This window comes from Pongo pygmaeus, chromosome 1 (assembly GCF_028885625.2).
Source record: "Pongo pygmaeus isolate AG05252 chromosome 1, NHGRI_mPonPyg2-v2.0_pri, whole genome shotgun sequence".
NCBI classification, from domain to species: domain Eukaryota; kingdom Metazoa; phylum Chordata; class Mammalia; order Primates; family Hominidae; genus Pongo; species Pongo pygmaeus.
Window position 1 is genome coordinate 5,852,447 of NC_072373.2, and position 14,186 is coordinate 5,866,632.

At 40.9% G+C, this 14,186-nt stretch overlaps 2 protein-coding genes across 26 annotated transcripts in view; one reads left to right on the top strand and one right to left on the bottom strand.

The window, feature by feature from the left end:
- The window catches only part of SDCCAG8 (SHH signaling and ciliogenesis regulator SDCCAG8), a 245,311-nt gene extending 237,161 nt beyond the window's left edge, over positions 1 to 8,150 (bottom strand). The window contains exon 1 of one of the 4 annotated variants that reach the window (XM_054501145.2): positions 7,229 to 8,150. In XM_054501145.2, coding sequence (XP_054357120.1) covers positions 7,229 to 7,295 — 67 coding nt within the window. In that variant the 5' untranslated portion in view covers positions 7,296 to 8,150. The remainder of the gene's footprint in view (positions 1 to 7,228) is intronic. The other 3 variants (XM_054501156.2, XM_063667996.1, XM_054501192.2) reach the window with 3 other exon arrangements.
- The window catches only part of CEP170 (centrosomal protein 170), a 130,411-nt gene continuing 123,790 nt past the window's right edge, over positions 7,566 to 14,186 (top strand). For 7 of the 22 annotated variants that reach the window (XM_054500986.2, XM_054500995.2, XM_054501026.2 and 4 more), the window contains exon 1: positions 8,248 to 8,424. The gene's annotated coding sequence lies outside the window, so the exon portion shown is untranslated. Of the gene's footprint in view, positions 9,110 to 14,186 lie in introns of all 22 variants that reach the window. The other 15 variants (XM_054501055.2, XM_054501082.2, XM_063667843.1 and 12 more) reach the window with 8 other exon arrangements.

Here is a 14,186-nt window from a genome sequence, read left to right on the forward strand (position 1 = left end):
CCAGCAAATACAATCTGTATATCCTTACTTGTAATTACTGTAAAGTAGGATTCTCGCAGAGCAAGGGCTACGAGCAAAGCCTGTACTTCTAGATCATGATTTCTCAACCTCAGTACTATTGACGGTTTGGACCTGATAATTCTCTTTTGGAAGGGGCTCTGTTGTGCCAGTTTAATAGCATCCCTGGCTTCTGCCTACTAGAGGCCAGCAGCACTCATCTCCACCCCCAATTGTGACAATAAAAAAAAAATCAATAAAGCAAGACAGTTTTCAAGTCAATAAAACAAGATCAATAAAACAAGAGTTTTCAGTGTTGAGGGGAGACTTGCTATCACGCTGACCACATTACATTGTAACTGTTGCCGCCTCTTGATGGAAAATGAGCATGACAGTGAGCTATTCTGCCACAGGAGTGCTGGTGGGGAGGACACAGCCTGAGACCGACAGTGCCATGATGGGACACATCTGATCCAGGTGTCAGGAATAGGTGTTATATCCATCAGAAGCAAGAGCTCAGAATTCATATTTAGCTTAATTTTGTTTCAGGGCCTAAAAGCAATATTTGCCCTAAGGCCATCCCTTTAAGTATCCAGTGGGCTTTGATGAAGTTCTGCCATCATCAGGATTGCTTTAGCCAGTGCACAAGGGCATTTCTAGCTACCTTGTCTACTTTTGGACTCTGATAAGAGTTATCATCAAGTAAAACGGTGAAAATCTTAGCACAAACTGGCAATGTGATCAGATCATAAGTCTTTAAACATCCCAGGAGAGAATATTATTACTCTCAGTATCTCAATAGTTTGAAAAAAACTTACTCTATACCTATTTCTGACAAAGAACATGAAAAAGTACCCTTACAATCTCCTAACACTGAAACATAGCTTTGATTTAGATTATTCCAGGGATGACTATTTACTTGTAGAACATTCATTTCTTTTCTGGTTGCTAAATCCTGTCTTTTGCCGATTTTATCTCATCAGTGGTAGGAAAGAAAAATTGAGATTGTACTTTTAAGTTCTAGTAAAATAAAAGATCATAAAAGTTAAAGGCACTAAGAAGAGCCACATGAGGCCAGGCACAATGGCTCACGCCTGTAATCCCAGCACTTTGGGAGGCCAAGGCAGGTGGATCACTTGAGGCCAGGAGTTCCAGACCAGCCTGGGCAACATGGTGAAACCCTGCCTCTACTAAAAATAAAAAAATTAGCTGGGCGTGGTGGTGGCATCTGTAATCACAGCTACTCGGGAGGCTGAGGCAGGAGAATCGCTTGAACTCAGGAGACAGAAGTTGCAGTGAGCCAAGATCGCATCACTGCACTCCAGCCTGGGCAACAGAATAAGACCCTGTCTCAAAAGAAAAAAAAAAGCCAGGCACCGTGGCTCATGCCTGTAATCCCAGCACTTTGGGAGGCCAAGGCGGGAGGATCACCTGAGGTTGGGAGTTGGAGACCAGCCTGACCAATATGGAGAAACCCCGTCTCTACTAAAAATACAAAATTAGCCGGGTGTGTTGGCACGTGCCTGTAACCCAGCTACTCGGGAGGCTGAGGCAGGGCAGGAAAAACGCTTGAACCTGGGAGGTGGAAGTCGCAGTGAGCTGCGATTAAAAAAAAAAAAAGAAAGAAAAGCCACATGAATATATAAAACAAAAAATGAATATGTATAATTTGAATTTTATCGGCAAAAAACCCCTCATGTTTATGTGTGTATATTCCTATATAGTGTATATGGCAAACAATATTTAAAAATCCAGAAAATATTTGAGAAAAGAAAAAAGAAATACAAGTTTTACAAGAAAACAGGAATACTTATTTGAGTTACACATATGTTTTCTTAAGACAGCCAGATGATATCACTGCTGGCTAATACACTGACCAAATTGTTGGCTAGTAAGACTAACACAGCCCTTCTACAATTGTGAGCCACTTTGCAGGATTTGGATAGATGTGCTAATCATATACAAGCAAAACATAGAAAGCCAACCTTATCTTTGGTTTTCTTGAACTACATCAATTCATAAAGACAAGGCCCATCCCTGAGATTATATATTTTCTTCCCATATTCATCCTCTCACTTTCTGTGTATCTGGTTCAACTCCTTACTCTCATTTCCATAAGACAATAACATAGCCCTTATCATTCATCTCGTCCAACCAAGTGCTGTTGGAAGGAACATTAATGATCAAAGGGTCAGAGAGTGGTGTCTAAAGGGGAATCAGGCTCTAGGTGTGTTTTGCTTGGCTTCCTTCTTGGAAGAAAAGAGTGAGGAAAAGAGGGAAAAAGAGAGAAGAAAAAAAAGGAAGCAAAGAGGGAGGGAGCAAGAAAGAAATTGAAATGTTTTTAGAAAAAGCAGAAACTGCCCAATTTGGCCATAAGCCTCATCATTTCCCTAATGTCTTCCACTGACTCCATCATACCTTTTGATCATTTGCTTGGCACCTAAAGGCAATAATTCTCACATCCAGTCCAAACTTTTCATTCTACAGTTGAGGAAACGGGAATCCAAGAGCAGTTTCTTTCACTTGCCTAAGGTTACACAGATGGTTGTCAGCAAAGCAAAAGTAAGTTCAGTGACCTGGCTCCTAGTTCCACATTCTCTCCTCTGACTCCACCACACTCTTCCCATAAGTTCATCTAAAGGCTGAAACACCAAAACATTGAAAGAAAAAGGTAAAACCAGAATGCAAAATGTATGTAGAAAATTATGAGTTCCTGTCATACAGGAAATTTGTTTCATTTTTCCTTATACTCACCCAACCAAAGGTGGCTAGGAATGAGGTGAATAGGTGAGTCATGTATACAGGTGTTGTTGGTAAAATTGTTATCTATTCCCAACGCTGCAGCAAGAGATGAGACACGATTCTGTTATTAAGGCTAAGATACTGCGTTTCTAGCAATCTTTCTCCTTTCTGATATCCCCTTACACTCAAGTGTGCAGTACTTAAAATAGGGCCTGGATTGCCTGTGATTGTGGCTTTTTTTCACCCTTTCTTGGCTATGAAATAGTTCATTTCATACCTCTTGGCTTTATACAACGATGTATTGAATTTAGAGAAGGGGCATGTGCTATCTTGCCCACTTACAAATGTAGTTCTCGGCCATTCTGTGGGTGTTGAATTATAACTACCCATAGAGTAAATGAACACCTAACCTTACTGCCAAGAGACCTCCCAAATCACTTCCAGTTCTAGATTAAATTCTGTGGTTCCCAGGATACCCAGGATATATACACTTTTAACCACACTGGAAACTTTCAGACCATTTACTATGTAGGAATAATACAACAGATCTGTGGGGGCAACAAAGCCTTCCAGTTTTTCTGCCAGAACTCTGGTTTTGAAGAAGAATCATTAAATGTCTTCAATATCTTGTAAAGGGGCATAGGTGACCCAAAGCAAGAGATATCTTTAGAGAAGTCAAACAGCAAATCCACTGAAAAGTGTAAGGGAATGGATGAAAGGTGAATGTGGAGCTGCTCCAAGATCATCAGGGTCAAAATGAGGCAAGGATCTCATTTTAAAAGCAAGAAAGTAAACGCTGACTCAGTTTTCACATTACAACTTCAAATTATTGATATACGATAACAGTACCAAAATTAAAGAAATGAGGAAAAGATCTTTTTTTGTTTGTTTTGGAGATAGGGTTTCACCCTTGTTGCCCAGGCTGGAGTGCAGTGGCGCGATCTCAGCTCACTGCAACCTCCGCCCACCGCAACCTGAGCCTCCCAGGTTCAAGCAATTCTCCTGCCTCAGCCTCCCGAGTAGCTGGGGTTACACGTGCCTGCCACCACGTCTGGCTCATTTTGTATTTTTAGTAGAGACAGGGTTTCTGCATATTGCTCAGGCTGTCCTCGAACTCCAGACGTCAGGTGATCCGCCAGCCTCGGCCTTTCGAAGTGCTGGGATTACAGGCGTGAGCCACCGCGCCCAACCTCATTTTAAAAACATGAAAGTAAATGGTGACTCAGTTTTCACATTATAACTTCAAATTTTGATAAACCATAATAGTACCAACATTAAAGAAATAAGGAAATTTTTTTTTTTTTTTTTTTTTTTTTTTTTTTTGAGACGGAGTCTCGCTCTGTCGCCCAGGCTGGAGTGCAGTGGCGCGATCTCGGTTCACTGCAAGCTCCGCCTCCCGGGTTCACGCCATTCTCCTGCCTCAGCCTCCCAAGTAGCTGGGACTACAGGCGCCCGCCACCACGCCCGGCTAATTTTTTGTATTTTTTTTAGTAGAGACAGGGTTTCACCGTGTTAGCCAGGATGATTTCCATCTCCTGACCTCTTGATCCACCCGCCTCAGCCTCCCAAAGTGCTGGGATTACAGGCGTGAGCCACCGCGTCCGGCCCCAGGAAAAGATCTTTTTAAAATGGAAGTACGATCACGGAAAATAGGAAAAGCATTTTGCATTTTTATGCGGCTACTTCCTAGCTGAATATCAATGAAGGGATATTAGTAGTGACTACATGTGCAGTTATTTACAAGCTAGAGGAATAACCGGTGAGGAAAGACCAAGACTGTTTATTAGGCTTCCATTAATCATAAACTACGCAAGGCATTTGGGGAAGTAATGGTGGGTAGACAAAACCAAACAAACCAACAAAACCAAAACAAAGTAAGACATAGAACTTTAAACTGCATTTTATCTTACTCCATAGTAATACAATTCTTAAATTATTAGGCACATTCAAAATAAGGAATTTCCACATAACTCCAGCATTGTTTATTAAGGAACAGAATACTTTAAAGGGAATTATCAGCCAGGTGTGGTGGCTCACGCCTATAATCCCAGACTTTGGGAGGCTGAAGTGGGCGGATCACTTGAAGTCAGGAGTTCGAGAGCAGCCTGACCAACATGGTGAAACCCAGTCTCTACTAAAAATACAAAAATTAGCCGGGCATGGTGGCGCGTGCCTGTAGTCCCAGCTACTCGGGAGGCTGAGGCCGGAGAGTTGCTTGAACCCAGGAGGCAGAGGCTGCAGTGAGCCGAGATGGTACCACTGCATTCCAGCCTGGATGACAGAGTGAGACTCCATCTCTAAATAAATAAATAAATAAATAAATTATACTACTCAAAAATAGCAATTTATATTTGTGAAGAACTTCTGACTGTACTTAAGTTCAGGGTTAATTCTGTTTTGTTTCCTTCCAGAAGCTGTTATATAAGCTAACATACAAAAATAAAAGTGCTACTAAATAAATGATATGTCCTGAAAAACCCGTAAACATTTCAGGTTACATTTCTTGATTCACTGTTAAAATTATGACTTTTTTTTAAAGTTGTTTAACTTTTTCTATCCCTTGTATTTGCTCTTGGTGAAATGTTTCCACTACCTTATTTTGTTATCACACTAAAGTTAAATTTTATTTCAAACTAATTTTAAAATGTATTATCCTTGAATGAAAACTCTTCCTTCTGTAATTATTGAAAGCAGTACCACTCATATTAAACATATTACTATAACATTAATTTAAAATGAACCCCTTTACTGCATCAAAATGCCTAATGTTAAATAGCCTCCAACAATTATATAAAGACTTAAAATAAGGTCAAAGGAAGAGAAGCATCAGGAAAAACTTTCAATGAAAACAAAAAATTTTTGCTAATCTTAAAAATTACAATTACTCATATCATTGTGCAAAGTATTTTTCTTGCTTCCAAATGAAAAGTTAGAAGTGCTTATTTTGTATCTAACAGATCTTGAAACATCAGTAGGTTGAGGAAGGTGTTCATTAAAAACCGATTTTTTTACTCCTGCAGTTTGAATACTGAGAATGTCGACAGTTTGTAACACAATTGACAGATGTAACAATACATAGTAACCCTTATAAAATCTAGAGTCATGAGAAGATAAACTTTCTAATATTGAAAAACCTTCACTTTGCTCTAAGTAACAAGTATAAATAACAATTAACATTTAATGAGTGCTTGTCTAGTAAGCACTGATCTTTACCCTTACTTTCTATCATAGTAATCTATAATTATTTTTTTTTTGTCTTTCTCCCCAACTAATCCAGAAGCTCCATGGGGATAGGAACTTTGTCTTGTTCCTTACTGCATGCCTAGCACCTAGTATGCTTAACACATAGTAGGAGGCACTGACACATAGTAGGCATATTATGCAGAACAACATATGCTTCATAACTTAGTATTCTAAATGTCGTAAACAGTCATGACCTAGAGCGTTATGAAAATGCAACAGAATAGAAAGCAGAGTTTATTACATTTAGTAGAATAAAAATTCTTCAGTGAAACTTATAGTTTATATGTACACATATGTCCCATATAAAATTTATTTCTTACTATAGGTAAACATTTTAAGAAGTATTAAAATCACTGCTTTATGGGGATTATTTCATTTGCTCCCTACAATAACCCTATGGACAATTCCATAACTTCCATTATAACAGAATAGAAATTTCTAGATGTTATATATGCTGTCCAAGGTGACAGCGCCATCTAAAAGTACAGACATTAAGTCCAACAGAGCTTAAAGGAAAATAAATACAGACATTACTTGTACAGATACTTGCTCATAGGGTAATGTGGTAAGAAAATCTAAATTAATAAGGTTTTGATAATAGTAATTATGGCTTGATTGCTAAATACAAACATAGGCTTTGAAGGCAAGCCTGATAATACTTGGCTCTGCAACTAACCAGCTGTGTGGGCTCTGGCCTGTAATTCAACCTCTCTGAGCTTCGATTTCCCCATGTGTAAAATATTCATACGATTGGTGTAAGCTGCAGATGATTTACTGTATGTAAATAGCCTAGACCAATTAAAGGGGGGGCTGTTGTGATTAAAATAATTATTAGTGTTTCCCCCCACTGATCCCATAAATCACATTCAATCCACTGTGCCATAATTTAAATGTGTAAAAACTGTGAATCAGACTTTTATTGGATTAAATAGCAACGCATGGGAACTGAACAAAAATGGCATAGAGCTATCCAAGAGTTTCTGCTGTCGCCGGTTAAGAAAGATGCCAAGTTAAGATCAAGGAGTTGATTCAGGTAACTACGGGAATCTGAGGAAACATCGTTGCTTAACTGTAAAAACTAAATCAAACTATTTCATCCTCCTCAAAAGACCACAGCAATATCCATCTTGCTCCTCTGTAGCCTGGACGGGGCAGAACCCAGGTGTTAGGAAACGCACCTGGTCTGCTCCCGCCCACTAGGCCCTGGGCACCTCGGGGCTAGGGACAGCGGTTTGGAGCAACTCACCCCGGAGACTCCGTTGATACTGCCCCAGAATCTCCTCCAGGGTAGAGTTCTCCGGGGACTTCGCCATGCACACACTCTAGGCCCAGAGCTGGGAGTTACGTGGGGAAATGTCCAGCTTTCTCCCTTCCGAGAACAACAGGCCTCTGGCCGGGGAGCGCCCGCCTGCTTCCTGCCGCGGCTGTCACAGGGGAGCCTAGAATCCCGCACAGAGCTCTTGGGGGCTCTTCCCACCCACTGGCCCTCGCCTTGCACGTCGGGAGTTGTAGTCCTCACGTTCAGAACCTGCAAGTTCCACAATTCTGAGAGCCTTCCAGCTACACTACAATTCCCAGAAACCACTGCGCTCCAGGCGCTAGCTTGGACGGTTTGGCTGCCAGAGCCTGCTGCCAAGAGACAGGCTTGCAGGCCCCGCCCTTTTCTTCCAACCCAGCAGCCTGGTTTAGTCCCGCCACCATCCCACTCTTCGGCTGCCTAGACCACCCAAATGACAGAAAGGGCTCACTGAAGGCCTTGACGCTTCGAAATTTGCTAATATGCAGCAGTTGATCCCTAGGCTACTCAAGGACGCAGACAGTAAACTCTGAACCCTGCTTCAGTTGCGAGATTTTTTAAAACGGTCGAATAAATCTTCAAGAAGTAGAAGCTCTAAATCTTCCAAACAGCCTAGATTGTAAAGGCGGCCGACACTACAACTCCTAGCATGCCCAGCAACCGGACCTCCACTTGGAGTTGGCGCTCTGCCCGCTGGGAACTGTAGTCCTTGTTGGTTGCGGTCCCACCTAACGCCGAGGTCCTTCCTCTTCATTGTTCAAGCTGGTCTTTCGGGGCACGCCTGCGCAGTGGGCAAGCTGGAAAAGCGTGTGGGTGAGACCCTCGCACAACCCCTTTTCATTGTCTGTGTCTGGCGCCTGCGCAGTAAGGGATCGTTGGAACTGGGCAGGAGGAGGGGATAGGGTCCGGCTCCTCGCCCTTTCCCGAGGCGCCTGCGCACTAGGCAGTCGCTCTTTGCCGTTACCGCTATGTGTGGGGCGTGTGTGGAATAACGTTATTGCCCGGCGGAGCTGAGGGCCCCGGAGCTCGACCGCAGCGGCGGCGACGACGACGACGACGAGGTGGGGGGAGGACGGCGTGCGAGAGACTCACGGGACGCGACGCGCCCCGCCTCCCCCGTCCGGTCCCTCTCTCCACGGTAAGGGGTAAGTGATGCGATCGGCTGCTCGGTGTAGGCGCCGCCGCCGCCGCCGCGGCTGCTTTTCCACATCCTGCTCCTCGGGTTTGCGGCGAGGACTCGGGCGCGGCCCGCCGCGGGGCGGGGGTGCGGGGCTGGACCGCGAAGGGGGCGCTTCCCGGATGCTCCGCGCGGCGCCGCCACCCCCACCTTCTGCCCGCCTGGGACCCCGGGCTTGACGGGACCACCCTTCCCATCCCCCAACCCGCCGCCCCCGGGAGCTCCAGTCCTGCGGCCCCCCGGCTTTCCCGAGCCCCTTCCCGCCGCCTCCGCATCCCCTAAGTGCATTGAATCATTTTCAGCTTTCCCCTGGCTTTGTGCAGCCCTCCCCCCTCCGCCGTAGCAGTTTGCGAGGGGTGCGGGCGGAGCATTGGAGGGAATGGCTGCGCTGCCGCTGGGGAAGGGATTTTTCCCCGATTGGAGCAGCTCCCCGGGCCGATCCCTTTTGTGTGGTTGGTTTTGGGGTGTGAGGCTGTTGGCGAGGTCAGGCGAGCAGCCTTTTGGACGCGTTGGGAGGGCGTGGAAGACGCGGTGTCATGCACCCTGCCAGGCGACTGCACCCCGCGGAGGCTCTGGCTCGGTAGTAAACCCGGGGGAGGAGAGAGTGGCTTCCTGTCGGCTTCATTGTCCTAGGATTCAAATATAGGGTTTTGGTACGTTTCTCTTCCATTTTATGCAAGCGATGAAAAAATAACATTTGCAGCTGCCTAACACAGGGCGGGAAGACGTGGGATTTGTATACTAAGTCACAGAATCTCTGTTCGGTGGTGTTTCGTAGAGTTTTATTTATGTATTTATTTATTTATTTATTTATTTATTTTGAGGAATGTAAGGAAGACAGGGACTATGCTTGCTGGAGTCCAAGCACTGCCAAGGTGATCAATATAAAATTACTAGGTGACGTTGGAGCCTGGGCTACAGAGGGCCTGACAACGAAGCTGTTGTGTCAGGGAAATGAACCAGCAGAATTGTTTTTTCACTGGGCGGGTAATGCATTTATGTTCCTGAGGGAATAGATACATCTTTCCCTTTATTTTTTAAGCAAGTAAAACAAACAAAACAACTGGCCCAGTACATTTCTGTTTCCGAAGTTGTTAACTCATTTTTATTCTCTTAATGAGAATTCAGCCATTTGGGAGGATTTTGGCGAAGCAGATGATACATTTGATTGAAAATGCATCTTTTAAAAATATTTCATCCTTAAGCTTACAGTGCATACAGCCGTTTGCTGGCGTTGCTTCTTAAAACACACCAGAAGAGAGAATAAAGCAGGATGGGGAGGAGCAGGTGGAGGAATAATGGGAGAGGACAGAGTGACATTATGACTATAGTATCTGGATCTTCACTGGTATAACCCTAACTGGGTATGCTTCAGAGACTTAGGAATTCAGCTCTGGAAACAGTACACTGATGAATAGCAACTTATGTATTTTTCTGTCATTATTTTTTAAAAAGTAAAACTAGGGCTGCCTTTAGCTCTTCCTAACTTTGCAGATAACACGGAAGAGCCCAAGTGCACTTGACAGAGGAAGACACTAAAACTCAGAAAGTTAACTGACTTGTCTGCCCAAGCCAGACTGTTAATGGAAGGCAGAGCCAAATGAAACTCAAGGTCCATTCTGCAGAGTGATCTTTCCTGTGTCCCCCTAGCCCTTTTACGTTGTGAAAATGTATAGAAAGCTTCTCTGTGTGCTCCTTGAGTAGGCTGTGACTATCACTGAACTTGATTCTCACGGTTATTAATCTACTTCTTGCCTTTGTGATGTAAAGGTAGTAATTCTCCTGAAATGGACCTTTACTTTTATAAAGTAACTTACTAAATGAGGAAAGATGTCCTGACATGTGCTTTTCATAAAAACGAAGTGTTACAGTGTTTTCCCTACTACCTAATGGTAGCTACTTAACGGTAGGTTTTAATATTATTTCTTGAAAATCAATAGTATTTTATAATAGTATGATGATCAACTCTATAGGCTGTGATAAAAATAAAATTTCCGCATAACAAGAACCTATGATGTTTATTTTGCCACAGTTAATGAGTTGTAATCATTAATGAGTTATTAGTGATTATTTTCAACTTAAACTAGAATTTACATGTTAAGATATATTAACTTTATGTTTTATATTGGGTTGATTTTGTCATAAAGTGCTTTTTTCTTCCCTTATAATTTTAATCGTTTAATTTTACGTTGCATTTTAATAGACTTCTTTAAAGGATTTATTATTTATCTTAAATTTCAACTTTAAAAGTCTGTAACTAATTTTCGGTATGTGGAATTATATTCAATCATGCTTTAAATGTATTTTACTGGTAAATTTCATTGTGTTCTGAGATTATTTTGTATGGAAATAATCTGCCTGTTCCCTATTTTAACATTAGAATAGTGAAATTTATACTGTAAACCTTAGCATACATTCTGCATATTAATGCTGTTATGGCACTTTTTTAAATTCTGTGCTTCGTGATTTGTTTGATTTGTTCTAAGTATCAATTTCTTGTTCCTTTTTATCTACTGAAAAAAAGAACTAGTTTTATTATTGTATCTGATTGCAATTAGATAATGCTCATCTAGTACTAAATATTGTATATGCTTAAGCTTTTTTGTTAAAATGTTTTTTATTCAACAAAATTCTATTCATGAAAAATATTTCTTCTATACTAATTAATAGGTAAAGACTTTTCTTTCTTATTTGTCCCAAACACTGGGATGTTAAGCAGTGTACTCTTCAACTAAGTATCTGACAGACAACCTGATATTTAATTGCTAACTAAAATATCTGTACAGTTGCAAATTATTCTGGAAGTATAACAAAAGAGCAGTTACGTGCCGTTTGAAGAATGCTGGGTGGGTAGATAATATTGACTGGAGCGTTCATTGTTGATCTGTTTCATTAAGAAATGGGATACTTTTGATGGGAAGAAATATCTTTATTTCATTAATAACCAAAATTTCGAATCAAATACCCTAGGTTTTGATTTACTTACTCAAAAATTTCATGAAGGATTGTTCAGCAGTGAGTTAGCCATCGTGAGAGATAAAAAACATCTGTCTGGTAGTGTGGTTGATTCAACTGGATATATTGTCCAGTTTAGCAGAAATGTTTTAGCCAAAGCCAGTGACATAGCCAATGTGTGTTACTGGTAAAGCCCACTTCTATATCAAATAAAGGTGGGAAAACAAAACAGCAAAAGCAAGGTTAAAGAAAACCTCATAAAATCTACTTACATGCAAACAGGAATTGCACAAAGTATAGAAGTGGAAAAGAATCCCAAGCATGCATTGTTGAGGTCTGAAAAACAAATGACACATAGCAGAGAACAAGTTATTTTTTAAGTATATCCATAATTAATAAATGATTAGAAAATATTACCCTTTGAAACACAGTATTTATTGAATCGTTGAATAATACCTACCAAATATTGAACATTTACTAAGTGCCAGGAAGTTTATGTGTGTGTGGTGTGTGTGTATTTAATTTATGCAACAAACTTCTAAATTAAGGTATTATTTTTACACATTGAAAAAATTTGAAGCATAGAGTTAGTGAATAACTTTGCCCTCTGTGTTGCACATTCCTAAGTGATAGGGCCTATAATTGAACCTTTGTCTTTTTGGCTAAAGCCAAAATTCATTCTACTCATCTTTTTTAGTAAGTTAAAGGGTACCACTTATTTCCTTACTCTGGTTCATAAAATTTTAGAGTTCAAGGGAACTTTAGAAGTCAACTCATACAATGTGCCACCCACTATTAATATCTCTGAGATGTTATTGGGTCCAGCTTCTCCACAAACCCTTCCCTGGACATAGGAAAACCTCTGTAGCTTCCAAAAAGTGTAATAGGAAAATCTCACTTAAATTGAGCTAGTAGTTGCTTTTACTATATAACTTCTTCCCATTGGTTGCAATTCAGTCTTTAGGAGTAAGATGAAGTAAGGTTTTTCTCAATATATTAGCTAGATTTTCTCATGTCTAAATGTTGAAACACCTCCAATTTCATATGGTTTCCTTTGCCATCTCTCACATCTCTCAGCTGGATTCAATCAGTTTTGTCAGTGCTGTTCTTTGTGTTCTGATCTTGTTTCCATATTTAATTCTGCAGTTATGGTCTGAATGCAAAGTGCAGTGAAATTGTCCCTTTCCTGATTTCAAGCCATACACTTGTGTTTAAAGTCTAAAATTGTATCAACTCTTTAACAACAGTCATCTCTGCTAATTCAAAGCAAAAAACAGAGAGAGAGAAATGTTACATGGCTTTTCAAGTTATATTTATGTAATTCAAGGGATTATTTTTCGAGATTTTGTTCTCCTTTTCTAATGTTCATAAATGGCCTTTATTAAAAATGATAGTGTTAGGAACACATATTAATTAATGATAGGTGTTGTTTCTTTTGATGTTGGTCATGGCGTTTTGTTCTCTTTTAGTGTTCCTAATGAACCAGTAAAAAGTTGGCAGCCTTATGTTGATTCTTAATTTGTTTTCTGAAAAATTGGTCTGGAAACCACTGATGTAGTCAACATAAATCAACATTTTTAAACTTAGCTAGATTTCTCCCATTGTGTATAAACACACAGATGATGTTTTTAAAGCAGTATTTTACCATTGCCCCCTATTAAATTTCATCTCCGTGAATGTAGCCATAGTTAAAACTTGAGATCTTCTTGAATCATGATTCTGTCATCCAAGGGATTAGCTTTCCTTCCTGGCTTTTTGACATTTATAAATTTAACAAGCCAAACTCTTATGTCTCCATCCTGGCCATATACTTAATATAGCCAAGGACGAAGCCATGCACATTTATAAATAGAATAAATGTTACATAAATAAAAGATGCTGGGAGGAAAGGTGACACAGAAATAATGAAAACCATTTGGATGGGTTTTTTTGTTTGTTTGTTTTTTGGGGCTTTTTGTTTGTTTTTGTTTTTGTTTTTGTGAGACAGAGTCTTGCTCTGTCGCCAGGCTGGAGTGCAGTGGCGCAGTCTCCGCTTACTACAACGTCCACCTCCTGGATTCAAGCTATTCCCCTGCCTCAGCCTCCCGAGTAGCTGGGACTACAGGCACGCCCGGCTAATTTTTTGTATTTTAGTAAAGACAGGGTTTCACCATGTTGGCCAGGATGATCTTGATCTGACCTCATGATCCACTGCCTAGGCCTCCGAAAGTGCTGGGATTACAGGTGTGAGCCATGGCGCCTGGCCTTGTTTTGTTTTTTAAATTAAAGAGAAAACCATTATATCCTCCAGTAGTAAAGGAATTAGATGAAGTTTACAATATAACGGAGGATATGGATAATTCTTTTATGATATAAAGTCAAGTAAGGATAGATGCTATGAAGAAAAATTAATCAAGGTAAAGAGATAGTGATGGAGGACTGCTATTTTAAATTTGTTTTCAAGTGTTCATTCAGGTAGTTTTCAAATAATATTTTGAAAAGAAATAATATGAAAAACCTCTTCACCCTACATCTTATCTGCTGAGTTACCACTTTTGCCAATCCAGTAAGTAGCTATTTTTATTATTTCTTATGTATTCTTCAGTGAACTTTTTTTTATTTTTATTTATTTATTTTTGAGACAGAGTCTTGTTCTGTCGCCCAGGATGGGGTACAGGGGCAGGATCCCAGCTCATTGCAGCCTCGACCTGCTGGGCTTAAGCAATACTCCCACCTCAGCCTGTTGAGTAGCTGGGACTACAAGTGTGCGCCACCATGCCCAGCTAATTTTTTGTA